Source organism: Bufo gargarizans, chromosome 3 (genome assembly GCF_014858855.1).
Source record: "Bufo gargarizans isolate SCDJY-AF-19 chromosome 3, ASM1485885v1, whole genome shotgun sequence".
Taxonomy (NCBI): domain Eukaryota; kingdom Metazoa; phylum Chordata; class Amphibia; order Anura; family Bufonidae; genus Bufo; species Bufo gargarizans.
Window position 1 is genome coordinate 305,587,479 of NC_058082.1, and position 14,552 is coordinate 305,602,030.

At 40.5% G+C, this 14,552-nt stretch overlaps 1 protein-coding gene across 1 annotated transcript in view; it reads left to right on the forward strand.

Annotated features, from left to right (window-relative positions):
* Positions 1 to 14,552, forward strand: part of LOC122932349 (F-actin-uncapping protein LRRC16A-like) — a 299,289-nt gene that overhangs the window by 141,250 nt on the left and 143,487 nt on the right. Inside the window, 3 exon segments of the mRNA XM_044286714.1 lie at positions 3,011 to 3,086; positions 7,520 to 7,608; positions 9,002 to 9,096. Of these exon segments, the coding sequence (XP_044142649.1) occupies positions 3,011 to 3,086; positions 7,520 to 7,608; positions 9,002 to 9,096 (260 nt within the window).

Genomic DNA, 14,552 nt, shown 5'->3' on the forward strand with positions numbered 1-14,552 from the left:
TTTTTTTAGAACCTTTTATATTGGGTGAGCGTGCCATTACCCTTTTAATTTTTTTCTGTCCTTAATTGCTTAGGTGTCTATATCTATACAACCAGAGGTCAAACTCCATTGTTTCCAGCAGAGCAAAATTACTCTGTGTTTTTGAGGAGAATTTGTAGCCAAGGAGGAGAATGAAATAAAGCCATTACTTTTTTTTTTTCTGTCAATATAACCATATGAGGGCTTGTCTTTTGCAGGATAGGTCATCAATATCAGATTGACGAGGGTCCCATGTGTCTGAACTTGGTACCCCGACACGTGTTTCGTGGTCAGCTTCATTTCGCCTTGAGGAAGCAGACTGCGAAAGGCCTGTTGTGCCCTTCATGGACGCCCTGGTGGCCATAGTTAGGCCCCCTGCTGCCAGTATAATGTATTGACTCCGTGCAAATGTGTGTGTAGGAGAATGGTGGCTGAAGTAAAAAACTGAGTAGACCTAAGCCATTCTTTAGTTGACCTTCAGTGACAAAATGGCGTGACTTGCAGTGTGTAACAGATACAGCGTGCTTCTGACCTAAATGATGATCTGTGGCCTCCATTTGTCAGTCAGAAGACTTTACTGCTAGTCTCAATGGCTACTGCCTGCATTCATCAATTAGATGGAAAGCAAGCAGTGTATGGATCAGCTCACCTAGACCTCCTTGGAGTGACAGGCAGGGTTGTCTCACAGTTACAAAGTCAGCTCCAAAAATGGAAGGCACACAGCACTCAGAAATAAAATCCAATAACTTTATTTGGGACACATAGAAAATGTAAAATCCAAGTAGCCAGTGTCAATTAGATGACATCACTACTAGGCTTAGTGGCAAGAGTCTCGTCTCCAAACAGGCTGCCGTCACAGGCAGTAATTCAAATAGATGCCTGAGAAAAAAAATATAATAGGAAGGCCTGAATCGTGAATCCAGAAGAAGTTATGAAAGATGGCTGGACCTATGTTTATGCTGGTGGTCCCCACATTCTACACTGAGAGATGTCTGCGAGCCACATTCAGTGCAACCTGTGTATGATACTCGCTAGGTGCTGGATTGTTACTTCAGCAGTTGTCCTAACCAGCATGCAGTAGAGTCTCTCCAAGCCCAGTGTCACACCTAGCTTTTATCTGGGCTTCTGCAGCTCCAGGATGTGAGGAAAACTATCATTAGCAATGTGCATTTTAATAGAAGGTGCTGATGGATGGGTCAAGTCCCATATCCTATCATTTTTAGGAACATAGTTGAGAAAACGCCTTACCACTCATACATTTATACCTTCCTCTTGCCCCCCCCCCCTTCCCCACCACCTATGTTTATTAATGTAGTTCTACACATCACTAAACTGCCTGAGGGCCCTATTTGACACTGGTCATGTGGCTGCTGCAGCCCGTAACTGGTCGCAGCAGTGGCGTGTCCCCCATGTGTCATGTGACTCAAGAAGGATGGTGACACACAGATGCTGGAGCGAAGCAGTGGGAGAACTTCCCTCTGCAGGTCCAGCCATGTGGGTCTGACAGAAGGGCCTCCTGAAGGTGAACAACACCTTTACTAATTAGAAGACAGAGCAGTTTTAACAATTAGAATATGTGATTCCACATTGTGATTACCTGATAAGGCCCTTGTACTTTTATGTTTTGTACTGTGAAGGCCGCTAAAATATAATTGTGTGACAAATTATAAATTCCTTCATTATAAACTGATAAGTTTATAGCAGAATAAAGAACATGGATGAACAAGCTGCTGTGATTTGTTAAGCTTGCTGAATTTCTCCAGATCTTCCTTTAATGAAGAATAATTAGACTATTAGCTAAGAATAATTAGAAAATACGCGTTCATTGACAGTGTATTAAGATGCTTTCATTTTTTACTTAGTCTATTAAGAGGACATATTTTATGCACGTGTTGGTAATTAATTTATAATTTGATTTGCAGTATTTTAAATAGAACAAAACTAATATATATAAAACTGCAGATGAGGTAAATTTGAAAAAAATAAAAAATAAATTGAAGAGAAAAAAAACAATCCCAAGAGAAACAGGAGCTAGAATACTTGATGAAAATAAACCTTAGATTGAAAACTAGTTTATGGCACAATTCCTTTAAGGGCTAAAGATCTGGACAATTATCGGGGATAAGCATTTGTACCAACGCTTGTTCCAGAGAATTGGCCCGTGTAAATGAGCTAACGATCACATCGCAGCACATAAAATCCTTGTTCACGGCATCACATCGTCCCGTGTAAACAGGGAATTTTTCCCAACAAACAGGGAAACTATGGGGAAGATCTCCATACAACCTCAGTCATGGCTGCATGTAAATACAACCAATGAGCAGGCACTGATCATGAACAAACATCCATAGGAACCTCTTGAATCTAAAAGGGCTTTGAGGCCCCTTTCTCATATGCGTTTTTCTTTTCCGGTATTGAGATGAGGCAAAAATACCGGAGAAAAAACTCTTCCGTTTTGTCCCCATTCATTGTCAGTGGGGACAAAACTGAACTAAACAGAACGGAATTCTCCAAAATGCATTCCGTTCCCATAACAGACAGAAAACCGCTGCAAGCTGCGGTTTTCTGTCCGGCATGGGATATGGAGCAAAACAGTTTTCTCGGACACAATAGAAAACGCATCCGGCACCAATTGACTTACAATGGTTTTAATGCCGGATTCGTCATGGCTGTTTTAAAGATAATACAACTGGATCCATTCATAATGAATGCAGCCGGTTGTATTAGCAAAAATGGAAGCGTTTTTGCTGATCCCTGCCGTGAAAGTAGCCTTAGACGTTGGCCCAGATTTACTAATCCTAGAGATTGCCTGGTCTATTCTATCCTTCCAATTTTCCAGGTTCCATTTCTGTTATATAACATTTTTCTAGATTATCTATGTTGCATTCCTTTATCTGTTCTGCACTTCTATTGTGTGACTTATGAGTAATTTTATTTGTAGAATAAGCAGTTCAATTGAATAAGTCTTGTTTCTATATTTTGTGTTTTGCAGAGATTTGGTACCTATTGTAGCAGCCCTAGAATACAACCTGTGGTTTACAAAACTGTCATCCAAGGACTTGAAATTGGTGAGTACCACTCAAATAATCATATTTCCAGGAAGGTAAGTTGAGAGTTTTATTTAAAGGGAATCTGTCACCAGCGACCTCTTATCCAGCTGTTTGCATAGACACATAGCTGTGGTTCACCTGATTACAACTTTGTTTTTCTTTTGTCGATTCGAGGCTCTATTCCCAAGTTATGATACTTTTTCCTAATATGCAAATTAGGCTTTTGGTGCAACAAGGGCTTTATTGTTGCTCCTATTGCACCCCAAATCAGTTTCTTTCTGTAGTCAGATGCTCCTTCGCTGCTTTGATTGACAGGACCAGGCAGTGGGAAAGTAGCGAGAGAAGGGCTGGCCACAGAAACTAGTGGAGCTTGGGTGCAAGAAGAGCAATGGTGACACCCTTGATGCACCAAATGCCTAATTTGCATATTAAGAAAACGTATCACTGTGGCACTGAGCCTCGGATCAACAAAAGAAAAACAACGTTTTAATCAGGTGAACCACAGCTACGTGTCTATGCAAGCAGTTTGATTAGGGAGGTACCTGGTGAGGACACCACTACTTTATAAAACCTATCAGGACCTTATTCAACAATCCTTTGAAAAAATCCTTTTTAATTACCAGTATAACAGCCCAGTGGCGTGATTATAACTGACTGGACCCCACCATAAATTTTTGAATGGGCCCACATCGGTCCCCTTAACCTCTTAAGGACATAGGGCGTACAGGTACGCCCTTGTGCCCTGGTACTTAAGGACACAGGGCGTACATGTACGCCCTGTGTATTTCTGATCACTGCCGTGCGGCTGGCAGTGATCGGAACCCGGTGCCTGCACAAATCATTGAGCAGGCACCTAGGCTAAATGCGCGGGGGGGTCCCGTGACCCCCCCATGTCGGCGATCGCTGCAAACCGCAGGTCAATTCAGACCTGCGGTTTGCTGCGATTTCTGCAGTTTCTGATCAGAAACGTTAGGATTCCAAAAATGTTCCTGCATCCCTCCCCCCTGCACCCCTGAGTTATTTGAGCACGGTGGGAGGTGCAGGGGGAGGGTTGCGGGCAGTGCGGCAGGCGGGCTCGCGATCCCCCGCCCGCCTCCCCTTGAATAATCGTTGGTTTCTAGTGGGTATACCAGGGTGCCAGCACATTGCTGGCACCCTGGTATAAACGGCTGACATCTGTGCTGCGATGTCAGCCGTTTAACCCTTTCCATACCGCGGTCCGTACGGACCGCTGTATGGAAAAGGTTAACAGCGCAGGGAGCTCCCTCCCTCTCCCATCGGAGGGCTGCTGTGCCTTTGCAGCCCCCCGAATGGAGAGGGAGAGAGCTCCCAGGCAGCCCCCCAAGCCCCGTCCTTACCCTTCCCCGTCTGCGCAGTTCTGACCATAACTGAGCAGACGGGGAAGGTTCCCATGGCAACAGGACGCCTTCTCAGGCGTCCTGCTGTCCATGGTGCTGAACAGATCTGTGCTGAAAGGCATAGATCTGTTCAGACAAAGTGTAAAATACAGTACAGTACTATATATTGTACTGTACTGTATTATACAGACATCAGACCCACTGGATCTTCAAGAACCAAGAAAATAAAGTAAAAATCTAAAAACACATTTATCACTGATTAAAAATAAAAAAAATGAAATTCCCTACACATGTTTGGTATCGCCGCGTCCGTAACGACCTGATCTATAAAACGGTCATGTTACTTTACCCAAACGGTGAACGCCATAAAAATAAAAAATTAAAAACTATGCTGAAATTGAAATTTTGCCCACCTTACTTCCCAAAAAAGTTAATAAAAGTGATCAAAAAAGTTGTATGTACTCCAAAATTGTAACAATCAAACCGTCATCTCATCCCGCAAAAATCATACCCTACCCAAGATAATCGCCCCAAAACTGAAAAAACTATGGCTCTTAGACTATGGAAACACTAAAACATGATTTTTTTTGTTTCAAAAATGAAATCATTGTGTAAAACTTACATAAATAAAAAAAAGTATACATATTAGGTATCGCCGCGTCCGTATCGACCGGCTCTATAAAAATATCACATGACCTAACCCCTCAGGTGACCACCGTAAAAAAAAAAAAAAAAAAAAAAAAAACGGTGTAAAAAAAGAATTTTTTTGTCATCTTACTTCACAAAAAGTGTAACAGCAAGCGATCAAAAAGTCATATGCACCCCAAAATAGTGCCAATAAAACTGTAATCTCATCCCGCAAAAAATGAGACCCTACTTGAGATAATCGCCCAAAAACTGAAAAAACTATGGCTCTTAGACTATGGAGACACTAAAACTTTTTTTTGTTTTAAAAATTAATTCATTGTGTAAAACTTACATAAATAAAAAAAATTGGATACATATTAGGTATCGCCGCGTCCGTGACAACCTGCTCTATAAAATTACCACATGATCTAACCGGTCAGATGAATGTTGTAAATAACAAAAAAAGCTATTTCTTGTTACCTTGCCGCACAAAAAGTGTAATATAGAGCAACCAAAAATCATATGTACCCTAAACTAGTACCAACAAAACTGCCACCTTATCCCATAGTTTCTAAAATGGGGTCACTTTTTTGGAGTTTCTACTCTAGGGGTGCATCAGGGGGGCTTCAAATGGGACATGGTGTCAATAAAACCAGTCCAGCAAAATCTGCCTTCCAAAAACCGTATGGCATTCCTTTCCTTCTGCGCCCTGCCGTGTGCCCGTACAGCAGTTTACGACCACATATGGGGTGTTTCTGTAAACTACAGAATCAGGGCCATAAATAATGAGTTTTGTTTTGCTGTTAACCCTTGCTTTGTAACTGGAAAAAAAATATTAAAATGGAAAATCTGCCAAAAAAGTGAAATTTTGAAATTGTATCTCTATTTTCCATTAAATCTTGTGCAACACCTAAAGGGTTAACAAACTTTGTAAAATCAGTTTTGAATACCTTGAGGGGTGTAGTTTCTTAGATGGGGTCACTTTTATGGAGTTTCTACTCTAGGGGTGCATCAGGGGGCTTCAAATGGGAGATGGTGTCAAAAAAACAGTCCAGCAAAACCTGCCTTCCAAAAACCATATGGCGCACCTTTCACTCTACGCCCCGCTGTGTGGCCGTACAGTAGTTTACGGCCACATATAGGGTGTTTCTGTAAACGGCAGAGTCAGGGCAATAAAGATACAGTCTTGTTTGGCTGTTAACCCTTGCTTTGTTAGTGGAAAAAATGGGTTAAAATGGAAAATTAGCCAAAAAAATGAAATTCTCACATTTCATCCCCATTTGCCAATAACTCTTGTGCAACACCTAAAGGGTTAACGAAGTTTGTAAAATCAGTTTTGAATACCTTGAGGGGTGTAGTTTATAGAATGGGGTCATTTTTGGGTGGTTTCTATTATGTAAGCCTCGCAAAGTGACTTCAGAACTGTAGTGGTCCCTAAAAATTGGGTTTTTGTAAATTTCTGAAAAATTTCAAGATTTGCTTCTAAACTTCTAAGCCTTGTAACATCCCCAAAAAATAAAATATCATTCCCAAAATAATTCAAACATGAAGTAGACATATGGGGAATGTAAAGGCATCATTTTTAGGGGTATTACTATGTATTACAGAAGTAGAGAAACTGAAACTTTGAAATTTACAAATTTTTCCAAATTTTTGTTAAATTAGGTATTTTTTGGTGCAAAAAAAAAATTTTTTTTTACTTCATTTTACCAGTGTCATGAAGTACAATATGTGACAAAAAAACAATCTCAGAACGGCCTGGATAAGTCAAAGCGTTTTAAAGTTATCAGCACTTAAAGTGACTCTGGGCAGATTTGCAAAAAATGGCCTGGTCCTAAGGTGTAAAAAGGCTGTGTCCTTAAGGGGTTAATGCAGACCTCACACTGGGCCCAAAAAAAAAACATTTCAGATTTACTATGCAGGTTTCTCAACAAACAGTAAACCGTTTTACACCAACAAAACACTGGTTTTACCCTAGATGCACCAATTTGCACGCTTTTTAGACAGATTTTTCGCTCAGACACATAAGTAAATCTGGGCCATTGTTTGTCTATCCTATCCTTCCAATTTTCCAGGTACCAGTATGTGCTTTGTGTGGTTTGATATAATAAATAATAAATCTCAGGGAAACAAAGGGTCGTTTGAATGTTACCTGACATTTTTACCCTACCTTTTAGAAAGGTCTCCACTGGGTAACGCTTTCTCTAAAGCAGGCTTATTTTAATATGAAGATAAATTCTTACAGTGCAGTGTACTGTTATTGAGTGGTCCATATGCAACTCGAACTTGAACAGTTTTGAAGAGAACGGAGGAATAATTACAGACCTGTACATACTCCAAACGTTACTTGCTACTAAGTCTTAAATGTAATTCTCGGCCTTACAGTTGTGCAGTGTACACCCGCTACAGCACTGAGACACGACTGGAAATAGTTATGAAATGTCTGTTACTTTTTAAATATTTCAGTCCACTGATGTCTGTGATCAAATCTTACGAGTGGTGAGCAGGTCAAGTCGATTGGAAGAACTGGTTTTGGAAAATGCAGGGCTGAGAATGTAAGTATGTAGAATGGTCAATGGTATCACTAAAGCAATACACGCAAGTGGCCCTGTAGGCAATGAAAAACTGACTAGTAAAAGGGGTTGTCCCATGAAAAATATTCTACAGTTTTCAAACCAGCACCCGGATCCAAATACTTTTTTGTATAGCTACAGAGTTATTCAATAAAATGTATCTGTATAGTGCCATTTAATTTATTATTTCTTTGACCGGCGCATTAAGAAGGCCGCACATGCTCAGTTTCATCCTTCAACTGCCTCCTGAGCTGTGATAGGGAGAGCATGGACACGCCCCCTGAGCTCCAGCAGAAAGGACACTACCCCTGAGCTGCCAGCTGAATATAAATCTAGCAGAGCAATGAATAGGGAGATCTCTGGTTCTAGCTTTAAGTTACTTTCACACTAGTGGCAGCCTTCTCCGGCAGGCTGGTCCGGCGGATGAACAGCCTGCCGGATCCGCGCTGTCATATCATAGTCAATGGGGGCCAGAGCGGGCACTAGTGGCAGCATGGATCCTGCAGGCTGTTCACCCGCCGGAATAGCCTGCTGGAGAAGGCTGCTACTAGTGTGAAAGTAGCCTTAGAAAGTGAGTGTCCTGTACAGTATGATGTCCGATTTTTATTTTTTATATTATTCATGGGATAACCCCTTTAAATCTGAATGTTTTCGTCATTGGTTAAATGAAGTGGACAAAAATGTAGAATGTGTATTATGGCAAATAGTAGAACAACTTTTTGTGTCATTTCGATCAATCAAGATGATAAAACAGTATTAATATAATATTAAATATTGCAGGCATGTGTATTATTTGTGTAAAAAGTTATTGTAAATTATTATAAATTAATTTGTGTCAAAATGTGAATTATTTTTACTTTGCCTAAAGTACGGTACTCGAAATTAAGAAGGTACATGTTTTATTAATAAATAATGCTCGCCATACATTGTTTTAGAAGGCGATTTAATATTTTCACGATTGAAAGTGATTCAAGAGTTAAAATTGTTTATGTGGTTTTCCTAGATAATAGATTTCTAGTCTTGCTTTTTAAGCTGAGGGCATTTTTAGTACATTTAAGCCATCCATGCACGAAAAGATGTCTCATCAACCCTAATAAAAACACTATTTTTTTGTCCTAAACCAGGCATGCTCAACCTGCGGCCCTCCAGCTGTTGCAAAACTACAACTCCCATTATTCCAACAGCTGGAGGGCCGCAGGTTGAGCATCCCTGTCCTAGACTATGGGATAATTTCTCTTCTGGAGGTCCAGTGCTTCACTGTTCTATGACATAAGGGGATGCTTTTTCATTGTACAGAGACATGATAATATGTTGCTGCAACATTTTAACATATACTGTATATTGGTTCGATCTTTTTCTTCTATTTTCTTTCTAGTGATTTTGCACAGAAGTTGTCCACTGCTCTTGCATACAATTCAAACTCAGGACTTCACACGATAAACCTTGCAAGCAACCCAATTGAGGACAGAGGTACTGTAATTGAGATTTTTTACAACATTTTCATGAACAGTGAAGGGATTTGCCCTAATTCCCCTAGCTTTTCAATACAGGAGTAACTATGTGATGTTATTGTAATGATATGTATATTTGTAATAATATAAGGGCTCCGTAGTCGAATGGATTTCCCACAATGGGCATTTAGCACCTGTTTACAGGATAGTTGATAAGTATCTGATCACTGCGGGCAGTGCCACTCCATTCAGGGTCTGTGGAATGGACAATGGAATGCAACACTCGGCAGTTTCCATGAGCCCAATAGACATTGCTCAACCACACTGAACCCAACTCCTTCTCACTTAGGTCATGCAGGGTCGGATCCCAGCAGTGGGACCTCCAAAGGTCAGACATCACCACTCCTGTGGAAGACAGCCTGCTGAAATTCATCATATCCTGCATAGCCGAATAGAGTTGGTGCACCACCAGACCCCATTGACTATTATGGGATCCAGATGGTTTCTGGCATAAGTGTTGGGATTCTGCCAGACCAAAAATGGTGCTTGTGCTGTGTCATGCTGGAAACCGGTTGGATTTCCATTAATTTCTGTGGGTCTGCCAAACATGCGGACAGCACACAGATGTCATCTCTATACTGTCCCGTTTTGCGGACAAGAATAGGCAATTTATCAATGGAGACCGAATCCGTATTTTGTGGATCCACAATTTGTGGACTGCAAAATGGATACGGTCATGTGAATGCCTCCTTATACCGTAATATTGTCTTGTCCTTAGTACTTATTAGAAAGCGCTCACACTGAAGAGAGGCATGATGGAATGGGTTACCTTTCACTTGCTCATGAAAAAAAGCATTATGAAGTTTGAAAGAGGATATTGGGATTAGGGATCGACTGATATTGATTTTTTAGAGCCGATACCGATAATCTGTGAATTTTCAGGCTGATAGCCGATAATTTATGCCGATATTTTATATCTTATAATATATATTATATTAGTTGGTTGTCACTGAGTTGGTGGAAATTTGCATTTGGCACTAGTATATTATAAATTAATAAAGCCCTTAGTTGGTAGTCAATTTATAATTTAAATGTATAATATACTAGTGCCAAATGCCAATTTCCACACCATCCCCTCCTCACTGACTTTATTAACCCCTATTAGACCTCAGATCAGACCTTTATTAACCCCTATCAGACCTCAGATCAGACCTTTATTAACCCCTATCAGCCATTTATTAACCACTATCAGACTTCAGATCAGACATTTATTAACCACTATCAGACCTCAGATCAGACATTTATTAACCCCTATCAGACCTCAGATGAATAAAACAAAAAACTCCTCACTTCTCCGGCTCCGCGGCTCCTCTTCATCTCTGGGTCCAGCGTCTCGCTCCCCTGTCTTCTCTGGCCCACGCTGCACTGTCACCTGACAGCGTGCAGCGTCAGGACATAGTGTGTGCACTACGTTCTGACGCTGTGCGGGGTCAGGACAGTGCAGCGCGGGCCCCATCAAAGAAGAACAGGGAGGGTGAGTATCGGAGACGCATGCTGCGCTTCTTCCCTGCAACTATTGCGCGCTTCCATAATGCATTAAGCTTTATACGCATTACCGGTATATCGGCAAGGTTAGATGCCGATACCGATGATGTACAAAATCCTGAATATCGGTACTTCTGATAATCGGTCGATCCCTAACTGGGATAATTTATCTTCTAATAAACTAATTCAAGAAAAGTTTTCATGTCAATGAAATGAATTAGTGGTGGTGGATTTCATAGTTTAACTGCAATAGAAAATTGCACCCTTTCAATCAAAATTGGGGCTTTCAACATTTACATTTTCCCTCTCCTGTTCTGCAGTATTACTGTATAATTTAATGTAATTGCAGGTGAGTTTTTGTCTTTTATACAGCGCATAAAAAAAAATACCTAGAGAATGGGATAGTTTCAAGGGATTGTGTCACCAGAAAACTAACTATTATTGAAATCACATTTTTTTTTTTTTTCATTTTTTATGACACTATCGATATTTAAAGAAATAGTTAATAATGCTGAGACCTTTTGTTATATACAGGTACGTTTTCAGTAGCCATTGCATCATAATCACAGTCAGAATTGCATTGACAGATATTACCTCTGTATAGAGATAAAAGGGGATATTACAGCTTATTAGTCGGTCGGCAGTTTGATCACCCACATATCCATTTGCCATTGGATGGTGAGCCACTGTCTGTGGTGTGTATAATTGAGAATTTATTACAAACCACAAAATTATCAAATAAAAGTTGTGATTTTCCTTATCAGATGCCAACCCTCACACCAAATTTCAGACTCTAAACTTATTCCTTTTATCTTTTGAAAGCTTGTTTGAAATGTCGGATCCCAATTTCCGGAGGAAGATATTATTAACTTTATAAATCATTGTACTTAGTTTATCCCTTTCATTTGTTTCATCCAAAGATATAGTTCCTCAATGTCTATAAGTACTTTCACACTAGCGTTTTTCTTTTCCGTCATAGGGGCTCAATACCGGAAAAGAACTGATCAGTTTGATGCCTATGCATTCTGAATGGAAATAAATCCTTTCAGGATGCATCAGGATGTCCTAAGTTCAGTCACTGAACGGCGTTTTGGACGGAGGAAATACAGCAGCACGCTGCTGTATTATCTCTGTCCGAAATTCCGGATCAGTTGCCAGAATGCCGGATCCGGCATTAATTTACATTGAAATGTTTTAGTGCATTAAAAATACTGCAATGCCGGATCCGTCCTTCCATGCGCAGACTGGTAAAAATGTTAAAAAAATATATAACAGATGACCTACGGAGAGACAGATCCGTTCTTGCAATGCATTTGTAAGACGGATCCGCATCCAGATCCGCCTACAAATGCTGTCTGTTTGCATGCAGATTGACGGTTCCAGCGATGGAACTGCTTGCCGGATCACTCTGCTGCAAGTAGCCTAGGCCTGCTTCTTATTGCCAAAAGTATTAAATGGTGTCCTTCTAGGCTTCTATCAATTTTATGATTTCCCTGATAGTTCAGAAGGCAGATGATAAACTCATAGTATTGTAGGGTCCCATGCAATATTTAGATTCCATTTTTTTTATTACTGTTAGTATATTTCCCCATAATATCTGATAATAGCATTTGGACATCCACAATCAGTTATATAAATGTACAGTGTTTCTTCTTTGTCACATTTGGGACATGTAATGTAGACTTTTAACATTGCCACCGAAATGATTTTTTTTTTGTCCGTACTCATGAAAGAATGGGTTGGCTTTAGGATTTGATTTTAAATCCGGAGATATCCTCTATCCGCTCTTCCAGAATCAGATTTGTTTGTTTCTAAAGAGTAGCATTGGCAAAAGATGCTAAAATGTATTCTCATTTTATCTTGATGCCTTTGTATGATTTTGATCCCTCTATATAACATGCTACTGGCTATTTGGAAAGGATGGGGTATAGTGGATGTCTTATCTGCTTTTCTGTACTAAACCCAGGGTATACATCTGGGCTTTTGGGTCATCAAAAATTCCTCTTACACAATTCAAAAACTATTAGCAAAAACCAGACGTAGGGTAAGGGTACTTTCACACTAACGTTATTTGGATACGGCAGGCAGTTCCAGCAACGGAACTGCCTGTCGGATCCAGCAAACCGTATGCAAACGGTAATATGTTTTTTCCGTATCCGTTAGATGAATCCAGTGATATACCGGATCCGTGTCATCCGGAATAACGGATCTAGTATAAAAAATTTTTCAAAGATCAAAATAAAAAATTGCTCCTCCTATGTCCCGGCGCATGCGTAGACTGGAAAACTAGATCCGGCAATGCAGCAATTTCCGGAACACTTAGTACCGGATCCGGCATGAATACATCTCTATGGAAATTAATGCCGGCAAGTGCGGTAGTGTTCCGGGATTTTGCCCGGAAAAAATATCGGTATTGTGTCCGGTCAAATACCGTACAAGGAACGGAAGACATTCTGATGCATACTGAACGGATTGCTTTCCATTCAGGATGCATAAGGACAAAACCGATGCATTTTTTTCCGGTATTAAGAGCCTTTACTGGATTTTAATACCGGAAAATAATAACGCTAGTGTTGGTAACTTACTGTCTGCATCAGTTGTGAGTAGTAGAAATTTATTTGGATCCTACTTATTTTTGATCATGTCCAACCTTTGATAATACCTACTGCATGCTTCCCAATAATTCCCAGAGGATATACAGATAATCGCTCTACCATTATCCTAGACAGTATTTTGAGATCCTTGGGTATCGGGCTGTTGGAGTTTGGCAGAGAGGCATCTTTACCTGGTTTTGATAGTTTTAATACAAGACACATTTCCAGATGATGACATATCATCACACATGCATGTTACTAGCTGGCTTGTAATACTACTTTTCTTCTTTAGTGACCACAAATGGGAAATGTATGGTGGCTTCAGACTTGGAATGTTTTATTGAAACACTTGCTTAAAGGAACACCCAGTGATCTGCCTGGTGCAAGGCCTGAGGGGACACTGCCAAATAACCTAGGGAGTCAGGAACAATCAAAAGAGGGAATTGCTGTGCATCTACTGTCCCCCGAGACCCTGCTCTCGGTGGAACACAGCTCTGCTTGAAGTGTTCATTACAACTCTCCAAATGTTTATCATTTTTTCAGACATAGCCATAAACAATCGGACATTTCTTAAATCTTCATAGTTGGGTTTAATAGAAGAGGTGAATCAGAATTATAGTATTGCCTGCATTTTCTTTCTGACTCCCGTGTTTATAGATGGAAAGGAAAGATCTAATATTACAATGGCTCCTCCTTTATCAGTCCTCCTTATATTCATGTATTCATTTCACTCTAGAGATGTAGAGCTTTGTGACCAGGCTCTGACAAATTGCTGTCATCATCCTGCTGATTTTTCATTTTCCAAACCGAATTCAGCTAAATATAAAAACCCATTTTTCCAGCAGCTGAAACAGAACTTTACTGATATCTTGGGAAGGTCACTGTTCCTTCAAAATATGTAAGCCATATGTCATAAAAGTAATAGTATTATTGTTACAGTTCAGTCGTAAAGCTAGTCCTCTTTGAATCGCCACTTACTGGAGGCTTATTTGGGTTGTCAGATTATTGAAGGCTTCAAAGAGTCACTAATCCCCCCCCCCCCACGCAATGTCCCTCAAGTGATTGGGGACAGCATAAAGGGAGGATGTGGTATCATCAATGAGTTCAGTGCCCGAGGTCTCCCACCAAAGGGGTTATCTGAAGCAGACAGTCACCTTTCAGACTACAGCCTCCCTGACAACCTACTGGCTGTGGAAATCAGACTACTAAAGACGTGCTCAGCAAGGATATCTCCTTCAAGGATGAAATGGCAACCATGTCATTCATGGCCGTGCTGAGTGACCAAAACCTGAGCTGCTCTTGGTAGCAGATCTGCAATCTGTCTTATGGCAGGGAA